Here is a 20,424-nt window from a genome sequence, read left to right on the forward strand (position 1 = left end):
CAGCAGATGTTTCCCCTGAAACAAGGGGACTGGGCTGTCAAACAGGAGCAACAGGATCAAGGGAGCACAAAGGTGAGCTTTAATATATCTACAGTGTATGTAGTTCAATTGAACCCCAGAAACGGGCAGCTTAATTCTACCCCCTTGTGCACATACATCATGAGACACTCTTTTATTACACAGTAACTATTTTTTTCCATAGGCCTCATTCAGGGCACAAGAGAGAGAGAGAGCACTCAGGGAACGTGGCAACTGTTTAATACTTTCTCCTCATTGTTCAGCGTGTGGCCCCATGCCTCATTTACTGCACATCATCCACAGACTGTTCAGAATAAAGAGGTCTTTTCTTTACAGGTTTTGCTACTGCTCCCATTGCCATAGCATCCAAGCCCCTCACAAACCCTAAAGAATTTATCCTCACAGCATCCCTGCGAGAGAGGGAAGAAGATCCCTATGACAGAGGGGGAAGCAAAGCACAGAGGGGAAAGCCAAGATTTTCATAAATAGGCATCTACAAAAGAAATGCACCAATGATTAGAGGCTGCCCAGACACAAATGGGTCTTGTAAAGGTAACCGTCCAGCTTATGAATAAGAGTTAATAATATCTCTATGGAAAGCTGATGTACGTTAATAATGTTAATACCGATACACATTTATTTTTAAATGTGCTCCTAAATCCATATTCAGGCCCCTAAACAAGCTTTGGTGACTTGTGGTAGGTCACGCAGGAAGCGTGCATCAGAGGCAGGAGTACAACCCAAATCTCATGGGTCTCCGTCCAGTACATCAATCATCTTCTAGAAACCCCCAGCCTCGCTCACTATACACCAGACACTCTACAGGAAATGAGGTTTGGTGCCACAAAGGCCAACCTGTTTCATGACACACCATGCAAAAACTGGTTTCAGAGCAGCAGCCGTGTTAGTCTGTATCCGCAAAAAGAACAGAAGTACTTGCGGCACCTTAGAGACTAACAAATTTATTTGAGCATGCAAAAACTGAAGCATACGAGGAAAGGGCGCCTTGGTCTGCAGGCAATTTCACTATGCAGAGCTGCGTCATTCTTTATCCAACATATACAGTGAATACAGCCTGGATCTTGAAACACTGGATATTAGAGGGCTCTTTAATGCAGAGTTAACCGTGGGCAGGGTTCTAATAAGGAAAGATACAGGGCTCTGTATAAAAATGATTGTGGATTTGGAGGGATCTGGAGGAGTTCTGCTTTCTTTATGATGCACTCTTATGTGTACCTTGTTTCTAATTTGAACTTCAGCTTCCAGTCACTGGTTCTTGTTATGCCTTTGTCTGCTGCATTAAAGAGCCCTCTAATACCCAGTGTTTCCTCCTCATGAAGGTATACACACATATCTAGCCACCTCTCAATCTTCTTTTTGATAAATGAAACAGAATGATCTCTTTACATCTCTCCTTGTAAGGCATTTCTCCAGCCCTCAAATAATGTTTCTGGCTTTTTTCTGCGCACACTACAATTTTCAACTTTTTAAAAAAAAATGTGTACACCAGAACTGCACGCAGTACTCCAGTATCAGTTTCACTCATGCCATATATAGCGATAAAACCATCTCCCTACTCCTACGCCCTTCTCTCCTGTTTATACGTCCAAGGATCACATTAGCTCTTTTTGCCACAGCACCACATTGTGCATGCTGAGCTGCTTGTCCACAATGACCCTTAGAGCCTTTTCAGAGTCATTACTTTCCAGGATACAGCCCCCACCCACGCCCCATTCTGTGCGTACTATCTGCATTCCTTGTTCCAAGATGTATAACTTTGCATTTGGCTGTCTTGCAATGCATTTGGTTTGAGTGGACTCAGCTTACCAATTGATCCAGATTGCTCTGTATAACTACCCTGTCCTCAAAAAGAAAAGGAGTACTTGTGGCACCTTAGAGACTAACAAATTTATTTGAGCATATAAATAAGTGCTCAAATAAATTTGTTAGTCTCTAAGGTGCCACAAGTACTCCTTTTCTTTTTGCGGATACAGACTAACACGGCTGCTACTCTGTACCCTGTCCTCATAATTATTTACCATTCCACTAATCTTTGTGTCACCTGCAAATTTCATCGGCAGTGATTTTCAGATCATTGATGAAAATGTTGAATATTGTCAGGCCTAGTAACACTCCCTGCAGAACCCCACTAGAAACACCCCCATTCTATTATGTTTCCCTGTTGACAACTACTTTATTGAGTTCTGTCAGCTAGCCAGTTCTTAATCCATTTAATAGGTTCCTTTATTGATATTGTATTGTGCTAATTTTTTAATCAGAATGTTGTGCAATACTAAGCTAAATGTCCATATTACATCTATGCAGTTACCTTTAATTTGTCATCTAATCAAAGAATCAAATCCTGTTTGTTTGACAAGAGCTATTTTTCATAAAACCATGTTGACCATATATTAAAGGATAGGAATATAATTAATTCTCTATTAATTGAATCTCATATCAGCTTTTCCATCATTCTGTCCAATACTGATGTCAGGCTAACCAGTCTATAGCTGTCCGGGTCGTCCCACTTGCCCATTTTGAATTTTGGCACAACATTAGCACTCTTCCATTCTTCTGGAATTTCCTTGGTATTCCAAGGTTTATTAAAAATGAACATCAGTGGTCCACAAATCTCCCTTAGCCAGCTCTTTTAGAACTCTTGGGTGCAAGTTATCTGGGTTTGCTGATTTAAAAATCTTTATCCCTAGTAGAAGTTATTTAATATAATCTTTGGTTAGTAATGTGGGCTAGAGAGTACTTCATCAATCTCATGTGATACCAATAGGTTCAAGTTCTGTCAAATGACAGTCCCTTCCTGTACAATAGGAGGAATATTCATATTCCACGACTGTACTCTCCTAGTACTATGGTTTACTCACGCCTTGTTGGCCAATGCGCAAAAGACCGTAACTAGGAACTGTATTCAGTTTTCTTGCATGTTATTGCAGTGCACAAACAGTGAATGACATGGGCTAGAATTTTGAATGAATTGTGGTCTGCAAGTACCTACACAAAAAGAATGTAGTTAATATTATGGGGGTTCTTTAGGGTGACAAACTAAATAGTAAGATGCAATGGCTAGAAGCTGAAATTAGAAACAATCAAATTGGAAATAAGATCCAGCTTAAACAGTGATTGTATTTAACAACTGGAACAGATTACCAAGAGATGTGGTAAATTCATCATCATCTGGAGTTGTTAAATTGAGACTGGATGCTTTCAAACAGATATGCTCTACTTCCAGCCCCCGTTATTGGGTTCAATAGTGTTCGCTTACATAGAATGGAAGGATGGTTCCTTTCATTGCAGGAAGGACCAGTTGAAATTCTATGGGCTATGATGCATTAGTCCTGGTGGTCTATTCTGGCCTTAACATCTGCGAATTTTATTCACACAGGATCAGATCAATGAACTACATGGATTTACACGAGCTAAGGATCTAGCTTACAATTTGCTTTTTCTGTACTGCTAATGTTTTCTAAGCAGCCAAACCCAAACAGACATTTGTTCTCTCTTTTATTGTATTCCTCTTGACCTAAACACAATCAAACTTCTAGCAGTTGACACATATGAACAGACATGATGTTCCTTTGAAAGAAATCAAACCAAACCCTGTAGTTACCAGAAAGAATTCTATTCCCTCCTCCAGCCCTCCCCAGGAATAACATTGTAGAAGTTTGGGGGGGTGCGGTTCTTTTTTATTTTATTTTTTCATTTTGGCAGAATGAAATGCTTTAACGAGTAGAGAATTACAGCTGATCCCAACTGAACCAGATAGCTCGTAATGCAGCCTTACATGGCTCCCATCAAGCTGTATTCACCTTGCTATGATTTAAACTTCATTCAGGCACAGCCTTGCTAAAAATAGTGACAAGTAACTAATCAACTTCCATAAAATGGAATTTTCCCCTTCACAATAGCAAGCAGGATTAGGAGGGAACACGAAAGATTTGCCTATGCATTTCAAATTAGTCTAACTATAAAAATGCAAACAGAATCCAGCAAGCAGTGGGATAAAATGTACATCTAGTAGGTTGGGTCTTTTTTAACGTTCAGGTTTTCATATCATTCAACACCTCATCTTGGATATACACTACTCATAGATATCATAATGGATGGACAACTTTTCATTAGCTATACTTGCATCTAAAATGTAAGCTCAGACAGCACTCTCTAGACCAAAGGGAAGTGCAGGGTCTAGGAACTACTGCTAGTTTTGAAAGCTTTACAAAACTGATCGCATTCTCTGACACGCACTTTTTTCCACATGTTGGCTCAATGCTGTATTTCTTCATGTGCTCTTTCTGCTCTACTGTGTGAACAGATGGGAACAGAAAAACCCAACACCCAATCAGCAGGAGTGTTTGAAATCAGACCAGAACTGTTCACCTAGCTCTATTAGACAGCAGAATGCCTTAGGGCAATCTGAAGATTATGTGGATTGAAATAAGCACACAGTTCTGGTCTTTGAAAACATGGGGTTGTCCTATTCTCACCAATTAAAGGGCAGAGTCTAACTGGTGAACCTTTAACACATGCTACCGCTCACTTCACTCAACCCCCACTTATAGGGGCTATCAAATGGGTCGAGGGACTGGATGCCGCAGATAAGACCAAACACCATCAAATATCAAACACAAAAAACCAGAAGCATCAGGCAGTCTCATGTTCAATCAAGCTGTTATTTGTGCAAGGCTGTGACTTTCCCCTCCATTATAATTCCTTCTGTACTTCACGAGGCAGAAAAAAAATCACAGCATTTTAAATCATTTCCTCCCCTCCATGTCCAAATTTTGATTTCATTTATTTTATTTTATTTTTATTTTTGTACTACTGTCTGCACAGCAGATCTTGAAGCCATGAGGGGGTTTCTTTCTTTAACAATTTAAGAACATGTTTGCTGTGTCTAGCTGTTTTTCCCCAAGGCTAGTGTTTCTTTAAGGTGTGAATATTTAGTCCTCCATACTTATATAAAAGATAACAATTGCCTTCCCTATTTGTGAACATGACTTCACATTCTGAGTTCTACAATCTTATCTCCAGACCATGACAATAAGTATGTGGGAGATATTAGCCATTAACCTACACATCTGCAGTAGGTAACCTGATAACATTAACATATGCTAAGGTTTAATAAGCTGGAGCCAAAGTCTCTTGTCACTCTTCAGCCAAAACTCAAAAAGAAGTCAATGTGGGAGGACCTCTTTTTGCAATTAGCCTGCTTGCTGTGTAGCGCTCAAATACTGACAGGCATTCAGAAGTAACCCAAACTATCCATTTTGCTTAGTGAGGTTTTTGAGTTATTCTCCCTTTAATTCATTTGGGCAACTCAAATTACAATCAATATGACAACACATTAAAAGGCCAGAGTGTGCCCAGATTCTGAATGCCAGGGAAGGCTTCTTGCACCCTTCCCCCATTCATGCCCCTCAGCAGTTGACAGGCACAGTTTGGCCCACAATACTGTGTTGTACATCATGGACCTGATTTGCACAAAGAGAGGCCTATGCGCTAAATGCACTCTGCACCTACCGTCACATGTGAAATAAATACCATTGCACATATGTATGACTACATAAATCCAATCCTTGAGTATTATTTTTCACCCCACATCACAATAACTGCAGTGTGACAGTATCTGCATAAGTGTGCAACAAAGTGAATGAAATTCAAGCCTCTTTTCTGAAAACAAAATCAGGCATTAACGTATCTGACTGTCGATAATATTCTGTCCCAAATCACCTCTGTGCTCCTTGCAGAGATATTGTGTCAACACCACAATTGCAGCACCTGGTATTTGGTGGGTTGTAAATGCGCTTCTTTCTGACATTGTATGACTTATCAAGTTTCCTGATACTCCTGTGAGATTGAGCAAACTACTCTTTCTTCCCAACTATCATGCAAAGTCCCAGCTAATCAGTGTGGAACAGGTAATGACAGCAATTCATTTTAATCCAGGAAAGGGCTCGGCAAGCATTGTTTCAAGAAGAGCGACATGAATTTCCTGACAAGGGATGTAAATTACACACCACTGCTTTTTCAAAATTAGTTCTTAAATTCTGCAATTATGTCACAATTTTCTTCTAAAGGAAGAATTATAAAATATCAGTCAGTGAGTCTTCATTTTATTTACATTTTTTTTTGACAGCTAGTATTTTTCCTTTCCGGAAACCAAAATCATGGCTCATAAAACAAACAGTCACATGCATTTATAATTTTGCTACATTTATCAACAGCAATCAAATGCATCCTGTAGTCCATATTTTTGTCATCCAAATGTCAGCATAATGTCCCATGGGGCTAGCTGATCTCTACGAACACCATAGTAAGGGAAGAAATGAGCAACATGCAGTGTAGGAGCTAGTTAATAAAGGATTTCATATAGCTTTGTACATCAATACCCTTCTCAGGCATGCAAACGTACATCTGGATCCTGACTCTGACAGATAGTTGAGAAAGGATGCTCAGGATGTAACACCCTTTCATACTTAGGAGTCACCATTCCTGGCTTCACACCTGCAGTCATCATCCAGTTGAGAGGGTTGGCAACCTGCCATTTTGGAGAGTGGAGCCAACATCTCCCCCCAGGATTAGCTAGAAGGAGGTGATTAAACTCCATCTGAGTTGGATTTGAGGGGAGGGAAGACTTGTATTTGCTTCAGATCGTAAGTGCTTTACCTCCAGGACAGACATTGGCTGAGGAAGAGAGAGAAATGACGCTGTGTTTGATGCCAGATCTCCCATGCTACAGACTTGGAGTGCACCTGTTATTGCACCAGAACAACCACATTATTAATTATTATTATTATTTCAATAGTTGCACTTACCCTAACCAGCTGCTGAGGGAAGGGTCCTCTTGAGTTTTCTGGCACATTGATTGGTGGGATGACCCAGTCTCTCTTTTGCCTTCTCAGCCCATTAGAGTTCTGGGGCTGGCGCCACGGTATTAAAGTGTCACTTTGTTGCGGTGCAAGATCTGTAGATGCATTTTTCTTCCCTTTTTGCTGTTTTTGAGGAAAAAGAAAGCAAAATGCAGTTAGTTTTTTCCAAGTGGGAAAAAAAGGGAAAAAAAATCACCACTTGGGACTATTGCCACAGTGACTCTTGCTTGCGTGGAACGTTCATGCGTCGCTGTAAAAATTATTGTTGTTAAAATGAAGTAAACATTTCTGCATCACAGAAGCATAATAGACTTTATTGGCATCTTTGCTGCCACTTCATTTTCAATAATGTATGGAACTGTCATTACCAAATCAAACTGCTGTCCAGAATGTATTGTCTTCATTATACCAATTGCAGAAAGCTTTATGAGCATCTTGGATAAAGAAATCTGCAATTTTTGAGTAAATATAATCTACTGGAAAAACAAAAAAAAATAACAAAACTCCTCAGGGTGTTTTAACTCCACTGTACCACATTAACCTGCTCATTAGCTTTAGGAGAGTACCAATAACTTTTAGTATCTGGTTTTGTGGAAGTAAGCTGGCTGTCCTGACTACCTAGACAATTCTTCTGCTCTGGTGTTGAAAGGGTTCACTATCACAGATCTTTCATTCTGTACATAAAATAACATTTTTTAAACAGAGCTTGATTTTGAATTACACATATGCCTTCAGTGAAGGTGCATGTGTATGTAACATTTTGCAGCCTGTAAACCATTTTCTTTTTCAGTGCGTGTGGCAGTTCTCAAGGTTTTGTGCGGGGTATGTTGTTTTATTGCAGGTTTTTGTAAAGACAAAAGGTAGCTGAGATAAAGATTGAAGAATTTTGCATTTGGCCAATTTAGGAAAATTACTGATTTTCCTCCCGGCAAACATTGGCCTTTTTTTTCTTTTTTTTTTTTTGTTTTTAAAAAACAGAAAATGCCATTGCCATTGGTGAAGTAGGTGGAATCATACCTGAGCTTTACAAATTCTCATTAAAATCTCAGAGGGGCCATATGTGGATGTTTGTGGAGTCAAAAATGATAGTTTCCCCAGACTCTCAATCTTTTTGCCATCCTCACTGCAAAAAATCAAATTGTAGAAAAATTATCAGAGCCTGGAAAGTGTGCGAGTTCTGAGAACAAAGCAAAGAGCTTTGTTATCTTGTGCATCCGGCTATATTCTATAATGTGTATATCAGGCCTTCTTAAGAAGGCTTAACTTTAAGCACATAAGCAGCCTCGCTGACTTCAGTGGGACTAATTACATGCAAAAAGTTAAGCAAATGCTTAAGTGCCTTGTTGGACTGGGGCCACAGAATATATTTACACATTATTGATGAGTAGCACAATAATTTTACTCATGCCAGAAAAGTTACATTGATCGGTTTACTTAATATTCCCCATTGTGGGATGCTGCATGGAATAAGATATATAGGGAAAGATTATAATTAATTGTGGGGGGGGCAAATTAAATTATTTAGACATCACACTACTTGATTTACAGGTGCACAGTGAGTTGGATTTGCATCTGAAAGTCACTGCTGGCGCAAAAAATATAAGTGCAAATTTGGATGATGCAAATAGTGCCTAAAAATAGTTTACCCTTTTAAAATCTGGGTCTTAATGTTGGGTGGATACTGAGCTTGGCTGTGATGCTGTATTCCTTGTGCATCCAAAATGCCCACTGACCTCAATGATGTTTGACTTATTTGAGAGAAATCTGGAAAAAATGTTTAGTACAAACCTTAAAGATGAGCTAATTTTTCAAAATATTTAGCCCATTTCCCATCAAAAAAATTCAAAGTGAGAAAATTTTGAACCAATTCTAACACTAATCCAGGTAACTACAGTGATCAGCTTTAGGACTTGACATGGTCATGGTTTTGTAAGCCTTTACTCAAAAACACCACCACTACTGTAGCATCAGTACTCTGCCGATCACTACTGGGATACATTTGCAAGAGCACTAAACTCTAGCAAGTGATGAATAGGGAAACAGCATCATAGTGTGGTTCTTGGATGCACTTCCAGTATGTTTTAGGACAAAGTACAGGTTTCAGAGTAGCAGAGGATGCATCCGATGAAGTGAGCTGTAGCTCACAAAAGCTTATGCTCAAATAAATTGGTTAGTCTCTAAGGTGCCACAAGTACTCCTTTTCTTTTTAGGATAAAGTAGGTGCTGTTGAAGTTACCCTTAGTAAACCATTCATAAAGTACAATATTTCCAATAGGGTCCCTTCTACTTTAACACCAGAGATGCTTTTTCCTCAACCACTGACAGGAGGCAGTATTAAATAAAGAAAATACTCAGAAATATGTGTCTTTAGAATAGGCCTAGCAGATGCTAGCTATCGGGAAGTATATACATTTTTTTTTAAAATTTGTAATTGGTTTGCAGTTCCCAAGCGGGGTTCCTCTGAGGAGCAGGTATTTGGATCAGTTTACATAATTGGCATCTGAGTGTGGGGACAGATTATGAGGGAATGGACAAATAATTGTGCTCTGCTGAGTTCACACAGTGGAATGTGTCTGAGCTAAAGACAGACTTGAGAATTAACATGAATCCCAAAGCTCTGTGTATACTGAAATAATTAGTGTCAGCTCGGCAAGGCAGTACCAGCCTTTTTAGTCTTTGCTGGCAGGTGACTAGACAGTGACTAGCTTCCTTGTTGCCCTGATGATGTTTTCCTACACTAGAATAAACTGTTGACATATCTCTGAATTTGGAATGCAGAATTTCAAAAAGGGCCTCACAGCAACAATCTTATTTATAAAAACCCAACAACTCTTTTTCATCTTCATTTGTTGATGATGTGTTCTAACGGCCTTAATTTCTCTTGTGTTGTTTAAATAAGTTGAACATGTTTTTCTGCTGTTTCAAAAACTGAGAGACAAACATTGTAACAAAGTCTGGTGAGAATGAATGCCAGACCTGTTCATTCTTCTGACTGAAATATCTAAGAATGTCTCAGGAATAGCACCAACAATCAATTATAAACACCAGCAATCTACCATGTTATTTTGAACGTGCAAGGATCTCATGCCCAACTCAAATGTGGAATGTAAATATGGAAGCTTAGTTATACTAATTGGTAATACAGCTCCCAATTTCATTTTTTTCGCTGTGAAACACTTTTCGCTTAGCTAAACCCTTGGGCTCAGAGATATATGATATCTATCTATCTAGATTCTTACACGGGCCTCATTGCCATGGTATCGGAGCACCTCACGATCTGTAGTGTATTTATCCTCACAACATCCATGTGAGATACTATTACTCCCATTTCACACATGGAGAATGAAGGGATGGAGAGACTTGCCTGACGTCACGTTGGGAGCCTGTACCAGAGGAGGGACTTGAACACAGGTCTCCAAAGGCTGAAGCTTATGGCCTAGCCACTGGACCATCCTTCCTTTCTACTCTCTCAATACTGAGAGTTCCATTTTAATCTCTCCACCACCTCATTTTCTTTCAGGCCATATTCTGAGCCTGGCTCTCTGTTCTACCTGAGCTGCATTTGTTGCAGGAAGAGGGGAAGGTGTGACGGTGGCTGCAAAGTGGCTATTTGTACTATCAGCCAACCCTCAGCAGAATTTATGCTACTCTACACCAGGAGCTGATGGAAGGCAACAGCATTCCACCCACACTCCCTCCCCTAGCTACATTCCCTGGAGCGGATAAAGGGCCAGAATGGAATGCAGATTTGGGCCCTCATGTCTTTTATTTATGTAGGGCCAAATTATGTTGGGGGCAGAGGAAGCTGCACAGCTATAAACACAGGGAGAGATGCTGCCTCCTCAGCGTGCTGTCCTCTCCTACAACCAACCAGCTCTGTGGTTCAGCGAGGATGGGATGTGCAGGGGGCAGTACCCCACTTTATCATCCTTGATGGAGCGATGTATGCCTTTGTGGTGCAATCCCTGTGTTCCCCCAAAAGCAGCGACTTACGCATGTCCCTAACCTTTGTGCTTGGGATGCATATAGGCAGATGGTCACCTTGTGCTCTCCCTAACCCCATGCAATTGAATAAGGGACAGGAACAATCTGCCACTTACTTTGGCGCCTCCATTTGCAATAGTATCATCTTTTCTCCTGCTGATTCTCTATACACTTAGTGGATACAAACTCAGTGTGACATTTTGTCCTTTGCAGATCATTACTCTGTAATCACTGGATCTATGCTAGCTGTTTATAGGGCCCCTAACAGGTTGGCATGAGTGGGATACTCCATGGTGTATTTCAGACAGATTTAGGGGAATTCCCTGTATCATGACCACGTGAGGAATGAAAACAAAGTCCTCTGGACTATATTGACACTGCACCTCATTCTGCAACAGGAAGGAAAACACATGCCAAACCAGGAATCTAATTCTACTTTCTGACAGTGGTTTCTTTCCATCCTGGATGTTATGAGGTGGCATTTAAAATGTTTAGTGCTGTGGTCCAGTGCTGTACACTAAAGCTATAAAGGAGGCTCCGTAATTCAGTAACGGCACCTCTTTCCTTGGGACACTGATGCATCAGAGAAGTAGGTCGGAAGAAAATCTTGGAGTTGTACCAAAGCAATCGAGTCAAAGAAAGGAGACTGAAGACAAAGTATGGGGCCAAGGGAAACCTGTTGCAGGGCAGACTAAGCTGGAAAGCAAATTTGTTACAAATTCAGAATTAGTGTGATTTGGTGCCTTAATATTCACGTTTCAGGAATAACTGTACATACGTGTAGTTAGTACAAAGGTATCAGGGCAGATTTATTAAGAACTGCTCCTGAAAGGACTGTGAAGCTAGCAATGTTATCTGTATTGTTTAGATAGTAAGTTCTTTTGGGCAGAAACCATCTTTTTGTTCTGTGTTTGTACAAAGGGGTCCTGGCCCATGACTGGAGCTCCTAGGAGCTACTGCACTACAAATAATCATACAGGTGAATTTTTTGTTAATAAAGTAACATTTCTTCCTATGTAAAGCCAAATTCAATAAATCAATCAAACACATTTTCAGTATTCACTGTGCGCTCCCGTTATTTTAAAATGGAGCAAAGGTTCTCTTCTCTTCCACAGCTTGATCCGGGAGGGCCAGAGTCCCACACCCTTAGGCTGAGTAGCCCCCTAACTTTTCAAGCAGTCCTAGTAAAATCAGTGTGTGTGTGTAGCAAAGTTGCCATCCCAGCCCACCCCCTTGTGTCCACATGTAGCGCTGCAGCAACTTTTGCCTCAGTTTCCCCCCCAGTGTTTTGTCCTACTTCACTTGTAGGAGTGGCCTGGTCCCCCAACCAGATCACTTTACAGTGTCCAGCCCCTTCTTGGGCCTCAGAGCCTGTTACTAAAGTCCATCCAAAACTGTGAAAACAACCAAACTTTCAGCCCAGCCACCTCTTCCTCACAGACACACCTCAAATGCTGTGGTCTTTCCATGCCTCCTACGCCTGGAACATCCCCACTACCCAAGGGCTGGCATAATTCTCCCCTTTCTAAGCAGTTCAGCCAGGTGCCGTTCATCAGGGTTCCTGCCTCCAGTCAGACCCAGTTCATTCTGGGAGTAGCCAGCTCATTCTGCTCTTCTCCCCCTTTCTGAAGTTCAGCCTTCTTCCAGGCTGCCCCTGGAATAAGAACTCCCCACTTCCAACTGGGCTCACCCAGCTCTTTATGGAAATCCCCTAGCACTCTCCCACCTGGGTCTGATAACTAAGTTGAGCCACCTGATCTCCAGCAGATGTGTGCATGTGTGGGTGGGGGAGATAGTTGATCCATTGCAGGCTAAATCCTTAAAGGGCCAGCTAGCCTGTGATAGTGCATAAAGGTGGCAGAATCTGGCCCTACATTTGTAACAAGGGGAAATGCCCTCTACATTCTGTTTTTTCCTTTCAGCATATTTATTGTTAATAGGTTTATAACTTATCCCACAACATTTTCACTTTTAAAATATACTATTACTTGTTAAGGGCTTGATCCAAAGCCCATTGAAGTCAATGTGTGTCCTTCGATTGATGTCAATGGATACTGGGTGAAGCCCTATGTGCTAACAGGGTGCTCAGAACTGAATGAGATACAGAAGACAGTGTCCCTGCCTTCCATCTTTAATATTAGACAAACTCCTTTTGTTCCCAGGACAATCCATGTGTCAGTGCCTGGTCTCACTGAAGTCCCTAACTGGAGCTTTGTTATTGACTTCAATGGGAGTAAGTCTGGGTCCCATGTTTCCTGGTTCATTCTCACCTTGAACTTAAATGAGTGCAGATGTATAGCCTTGTCTATACCAGGTATTCTTCTGAACACTGGTATTTAATGCTAGTGTAGACGAGTCTCTAGGTGACTTCCGGAGTTTAAAACTAATTTGTCTACACTATGGACCTTACAGTGGCACAGCTGTACAGCTGCAGCTGCGCCGCTGTAAGATCTCCTGTGTGGCCGCTCTATGCTGGTGGGAGAGAGCTCTCCTGCTGGCATAATTAAACCACCCCTAACGAGCGGCAGTAGCTACATCAGTAGCAGAGCATCTCCTGCTGACATAGCGCTGTCCAGCTTTTGCCAGTGAAAGTTTTGTTGGTCGGGGTATGTTTTTTCACATCCCTGACTGACAAAAGTGCTAATGTAGACAAAGCCTAAGCAAGTTTAGATGAAGCTTCTTAAAACACCAGAGGTTCCTTGGAGCCTCTGGCTTTACTGGGCTTCTGCCTGTTTATCTCTTGACTTGAACTCAGAGATTCCTCATTTTCATTTTGCAGTGGCTGCAAAGGCCAGGAGCACCCACGAGGGGCTGATGGCTGTTTAAATGCTTGCTGTTGTTAGTCTGTCGCTTGTCAAACTTTAATGGGTGGCCTGTTGTGCTAAGCTCAATGCCCCTTTACAAAACAGACCTAAGAAGGAAATAACTCCCAGAAGATGAATGGCACTAGGGATTCCAATAACCACAATTACCATCTCAGATAGCAAAGAGAAAGCTGTGCCACAATCTTTTCACTAGTCCACAAATAAAATCAGTGTGCATGAAGTAACACCAGCTTTCACCTTCCGCTACACTTAGCAGTAACCAGTCCAGCCAGCTGGCACCTCTCCCCTTCCAGCCAACCTGTCTTTGATATCTGTCAGCCTCTGGCTACAGAGACATCTGGAAGTTATTATCCAGCAGAGCGTATCACAATCCCATTTACATAATATAATATAGTTTGTGTTCCTGCTTAGCTGAACATTTTGGATCGCACTAACATTTGGGTAAATAAGCCGCCATTCTCTGCATATAAATAATATTGTGCTTTAAGGTGTATTCTTTAAAGATTATTAACTTTACAGCGATCAGCCCTGGAAATGAAACATTTCCCATTCAATGCTGAAATATATTACTCTTGCTTCGTGAATAAACAATAACTGTGGTGGGAGGAGAGGGGAAAGTGTTTCCTTTCCAAAATATCAATATTATTTATGACTTGCTTGTGTTTTTCTGATTTGTTAGTCTTATTATTTTCATTGCCTCTTTATAGCTTTGGGTCATACACATTTCAGAAGATAAATAATCTGGTTTTTGTTTTGTTTTTATTGTCAAACCCAATATTTTACTGAGGTTAGATTTTTTTTTAAATAAATGACAAGTCTCTGTAGAACAATCTTCAATCCAATCCTCCAACATATCTCTCTTCTTCCTGCACACCAATTCACATTCTGAAAGCTGGCACCATTTCCTTCCTTGCAGCATATTTATTTAAAAGTATTTATTCTGAAGCATTGTAGCTGGTTTCCATGGTAGCTATGGGAATGACAGCAGAAAATGCTATTTACCAAACCACAAAATAAAACAATGAAAATATATCTAAGTTCTTTAACAAAGAGAACATGAGAATGGTGCTGAACAAACATTTGCATGAATCATGTTCTGAGATGACAACATTTTTGTTGACATCAATGATGGCAGCAGAGGAAGAATCAGGCCCTTTTCTCCAAAATACCCTTTTTTTTACCTTTGGATCTTTTAGCAGTGAAAGTGATTTCATTTTGTGTTTTCACGCAGCCTAATGAACGGTTTTCAGAACAAAAGGAGAATTTATTTTAGGGTAATTGATTCTTTTGTATTTAGGTCATTGCTGAATTTGCCAAAGTTGAAGGCAGGACGGGAAATGTAGTAGACTGATGGCCCTTCTTTTTTAGACCTCCTTCTACTACAGTCAGTTTAGTTTAAGCTGTTGTGTCGGAACTGTGGAGGTGAGGAATCCAAAATCTGTTTTTCTCGGTTGTTTTCCTATTGAAAAGTCTATTATAGCTACTTATCAGCCATATTTACAAATAGTTGTAAGCTCGGTGGCGAATTTAATCAAAGATAGTTTCACGTCACATCCCATTAGCATCAAAGCATAAATTGCTATTCATGAATGATTTTTGTGTCAAAGTGCTCTGAAAACTGGCATTTTAGCAGCAAGATGTTCCAATGTGCACAGTACTTCAGCAGGGGCATTAAATTAATGTGTTTGCAGAGAAGCCACTAATTGACAATAAGACGTGATTTTGGCAGTGTATTTCCACTTTAAAGATAATGAACAGCGTTCAGATACAGCGAAGATCCCCCTCTGCTCCTAAAACTATATTAATAATTTGTGGTGCAAACAGGAATAGGGGGAACCAATTCCGCCCGGATATTTCAAGTGCCAAATCAAGCTGTTTGATCATTGCTATTTACAAAAGCAAACAGTGGAATCTTAGTATTTGTGACCTTTATCAAATCTGGCTACACACAGTCAAGAATGTTATGTTTGGTTAGAAACTCATTAAACAAAATTATCTCTCCGTTTATAGAAATCGTACAATTACAGTATAAAACATTTTTAATTAAATCAGCTAGTTATGCAAAAATTCATTACTTTCTTTTTTTTATCAAGTAACAGTGTGGCTGTATAGAATAGATCACATTAGAGCCAATTAGTAAGAAAAATTGTCAGATTTGGCAAACCACACAGACTTGTAGAACACATCAGCTGACAGACAGGAAAAAGTCTGAGTGAGATTCTAACAGAGCCATCTCCCCTAAAGGAGACTGTGCTCTGCAAAATGCGCACACATGTATTATGCATGCCAAATCCAACACTGGCGTGAGGAAACTGGTGCGTTTATGTCACCAAACTGTGCTACTGGCTATATGCACATGCTATTCGTACTGAAAAATGATGTATGTATGCAAATGTAGGATTCTGCAGTCACAACAAGCGTGTGTGCATATTATGCCTCTGGCTGGTTGGGTAGGCTTTTGAAAATTTGGTTCCATCTAACTAATAACTCAAACACAATCAGCTTTGTGGAGAACTACAAAAGCTTCTTCACACCTGTAAACCAGTTTAGGAAAGAGAAGTAAGAAGAATAGCAGATCCATCTGAAAGCACAAGTGGGAATTTTGAGGTAGGCAGAATGCCCATCAGCCAGTCTCCATGATTCAAACCCACCCCCATCCAATGGCAGCAGTGGGCAGGACAAGTTTCATTACCTTGTTGCCATGTGAGTTAGTCCATCCCCCATGCATGGGGGAAGAGACTGGTGTGGGAGAGAGGGAAAAAGAATGAAGCTGCATTTCCCCCACACATTCTGCGCGCCAGCAGGAGCGGGAGGGGAAAATACAGCAGTGTATACAGCTCTAACCCAGCTTCTCCTGCTTGGGATCTTCCCCACCCCATCCAGAGAAAGGTGTCTTTCACTGCCCCCGGACTCATCAAAGGCACACCCTGGCTGGCGATGGCATAAACAAGCCCTATTCTGAACAAGCCTCTTTTTAACTGTTGAGGTATTTCAATCTTTTACATATGTGATCCAGGGGGTGGAAAACGCTTTAGACTCTTAGCAAGATAAAACTCCACAGATGATAACGTAAGGGCTGTGTCTCGGGAAAATAGCCTTAACAGTCAATTGGCACTGATTCCACAAGATTTTCATGTTCACGGTGTGTAGCAGCTGATTCTACATCTGGTTCTGGAAAGAACGCCAAAATGAGATGGGACGTAGCACAACCTAGGCAGGGCTTACGTGAGTATTGGTTTTTTAGAGACAGACATCTCTACTTTTTTGCTTGTGCTCATGCACATGCATTTATTTGCAAAGTTTTAGCTGCACAATGTCCACTGACTTCACAAAATCCCTCTTCAGATATGAGAATTTGGGAGGACAGGGCAGGAAGACAGTAGGATTTACAAAGAGAATAATTGAAGTAAAAACAGATTTCTCCTTGGATAAGTTACTGACAGCAACAAGGGCTGCTTGTATCCCCAACCCCTTCTGTTGTGAACTCTCTTCTCTGTTGCCGTGTTATCAATATTAAGGTATAGAGTGATAATTACAGAAAAATTAAATACAGTAATAAAGAGAAAACAATCTGTCACAACTGAGTTCATATGTTTCAGCACATATGTATAAGGAGAAAAAAAGTTCAGCTTGCCCTTTATGGGCCAAATCCTCAGCTGGTGAAAATCCAACGTAGGTCAACTGACTTCAAGGGATTCAAAGAAGTGGGTGGAGAGGACTGGCGTGATAGACAGCGATGAGGATCTCAGTAACTGCACTTTGTATAGATTGGAAGGGGAGGTGTGGAAGGCTAGGAAGAAGATGGATACAGAATCATCCATACTCCTTAGGAAGATTTCAGGGAGTGCACATATGAAACATAGCGTATTCTGAAGACTGACATCGTCTGCTCTATCACGGTTTACAAGCATATAGTTTTCGTCTTTTGCAGTTGGTTAATTGAATATGCATTTGATAGAAAAACATAGTACATGTTCTTAGCAAAGCCAACAATGCATAGCTAATTCCAGATAAGCAAAGCCAGCAAGCTGACTTTATTTTCTTCTAGAATATTATCCTACTCAAGTTTATCTTTTCATAAATGCTGACGTGAGCTATAAGGGACTAATATTAGTTCCATAAACAACAATTTCTTGTTTGCAAACTATACCCACAGGTCCCATTGACACTTTCAATTGCAACAACAGCCAGTCAGATGAGAACAGTGTGAAAAACTTTATCTTAGTATTTACTGTTATGCTAGAATATCGCTCAGTTTCCTCTGGGGTAATTCAGCACTCCAGTGGGAAATATGTGACCTCATTTGCATTTTCTAATTGAATTGCTATCAGGTTTCCTGCAAGACTGAACAAAAAAAAGTTCCTACAGTTACTAACACCACTTGCACTCACCAGAAAAAAGTTTACCTTCAAGTAGCTGCTAAGAGAAAAAAAATTCTTTATGGCTCATAAAATGGGTTTTATGCTTACCCTCAGTTTTACCACAATCTAATGAAACTTAGATTCTGTAGTTAAAATCCTTATATTACAGGGGTGAACACGGAAAATTTGTTGGGCCAGCGATGCCTAGGATAAATAGCTGCTACCTCACGTTTATGTAGAATTCCTTATTGATCCTTCAAGAATGAGGTTATGTTATCTCCAAGATAATTAGCAAATTTTAAGGGTGTAAAACAAAAGAGAGGAAACAGAGCCATAGTGTAACCATTGCTCAGCTTTCAAAACATCAGTTTTCACCAAGAGTAACCATGCTGCTGTAACTGAGCTACATGGATAATAACAAAATCTCTGGTTTCAGAGGAGCAGCCGTGTTCGTCTGTATCTGCAAAAAGAACAGGAGGACTTGTGGCACCTTACAGACTAACCAACGTATTTGAGCACAAGCTTTCCTGAGCTACGGCTCACTTCATCGGATGCATGCAGTGGAAAATACAGTGAACAGCTTGCAGGTAGACTGCTGCAGCAGTACAGAGCCCTTCTGAATTCAATGGCAGCCTCACTGCAGAGCAGCTGTCTACCTGCATGCTGTCCATTGTGAAGGCTTCTCAAATACCATGATGTTTCTGTCTCAGCTCCATCTATGGCCCCTGCCATCACAGTATCTGAGAGCCCCCCAATCTTAAATGAATGCATCCTGACAACACTATAGAGAGGTAGGGCCATGCGATTATCTCAATTTTAGGATAGGGAGCTGAGGTACTGAGAGACAAAGTGACTTGCCCAAGAGCCCACACCCAGAGAGCGCATGGCAGAGCAGGAATCTGATCCTATGTCTCCTCAGTTCCAGGCTAGTGCCCTAACTACTAGATCAACCTTCCTCTCTGTAAGGGTTGCACTGTAGTAACCATTAGGACAAGCTAACTTTTGAATGGTGCCCACTCCAGGTAGGCCAATCATTTCCTTATGGAATTTTAATTCATTGATAATTCTGAACCAAATTTTGTTTCCCCCTTCAATGAATATGCAAGTGGGTGGGGTGTGGGTGGGAATGGGAAGGGGCAGAGAAGCAGAGGAATATGACACTTCTCTTTTGCCCAGTATACCTCTGCAAGAATTAGCCACAGTTGGTCTGCAATCCCCAAGGAGCATGAGGAATTACAGGTCAGTGCTAACTAGCCCCAAAGGGAGGTCCGTGTGAGGGATAAATGCGAGCAAACTCTGACAGCAGGGGGCTGGATAAGAGACTTAACACCAGCAATTTTTAAGTATCCAGGAGCTACAGATCACCTACACAAAATCACTCATAGATTTACAAAGTAAAATGGATTATTTTGATTGTCTACACGAGTGTTTCTCAAGGCAGCAAGTCGGTCCCTGGTATTAAAGAGGTTGAGAAACACTGGTCTGCACTGCAACACAGATCACACGTAATGGTTTGTTGTTCTCAAGAAACATTATATATATTTATTTGAAGTCTTGCAGGCGAATCAGAAAAGTCCCTAAAACAGTTTTTATAAAAGCATTTTTGATTGAGTCGTATTAGACCTTATAACAATACATTTCAAATCTTTTCCCGTAACAGCCATGAAATGCTGTATATTAGGGTCATGGCCTGAAACTGGATATTGTTGGTTTTTAGCACCACATTGTTATCTTTGAAAATAATCTCATGATGTTGCTCCTTTCTTTGGTAAACAAGTCTTATTTTGCTTGCAGAAAGCATAAGGGTTTAAATAAAATACAAGTCAGATGCCTGAGATGTGGCACAGTAAAACTGTCTGTGACCTTGTCATTAGTCTTGTATTCCACAATTTTTCAGCATCAAACTATACACTAATAAGGCTTTTAGAAAGGAATGATATGAATTTTAAAAAGCTGTTGTTCGTTCTATCTTGAACCACAGTTCAGTTTATTTTAACTTTAGAGGAATTTCCAGTCAGATATTTTACTAAAGCAGAAATGTGCATTCTCTGGGCTTTCCCAGAGTGAGAAGAAACTGGAGTACAGAAGCTGCATTACTTTGTTCCCCAATGTTTAATCACTGTTAGAGAAAATGGGCTTTCTTTTGTGCAGCTTTGTGATGAATAGATTTTTTTTCTTTAATTCCCAGGCAACTCTGCATTTTTAAAATCGCTTTTAAGCTCAAACACAAAATGAAATTTTCCAAAACTTTTAGCGAATCAAAAAGTAAAACAAAATTTGTGCAACCTCAAAATGAAATATTTTGGTTTGATTTCAAGAGTTTTATGTATTTTCATTTGGATTTTCTAAAATAAA

At 40.5% G+C, this 20,424-nt stretch overlaps 1 protein-coding gene across 3 annotated transcripts in view; it reads right to left on the reverse strand.

Annotated features, from left to right (window-relative positions):
* The window catches only part of CDH4 (cadherin 4), a 663,987-nt gene that overhangs the window by 223,431 nt on the left and 420,132 nt on the right, over positions 1-20,424 (reverse strand). For all 3 annotated transcript variants that reach the window (XM_074969700.1, XM_074969701.1, XM_074969702.1), the window contains one exon: positions 6,846-7,022. In XM_074969700.1, the coding sequence (XP_074825801.1) occupies positions 6,846-7,022 (177 nt within the window). The remainder of the gene's footprint in view (positions 1-6,845; positions 7,023-20,424) is intronic.

This window comes from Natator depressus, chromosome 13 (assembly GCF_965152275.1).
Source record: "Natator depressus isolate rNatDep1 chromosome 13, rNatDep2.hap1, whole genome shotgun sequence".
Classification (NCBI taxonomy): domain Eukaryota; kingdom Metazoa; phylum Chordata; order Testudines; family Cheloniidae; genus Natator; species Natator depressus.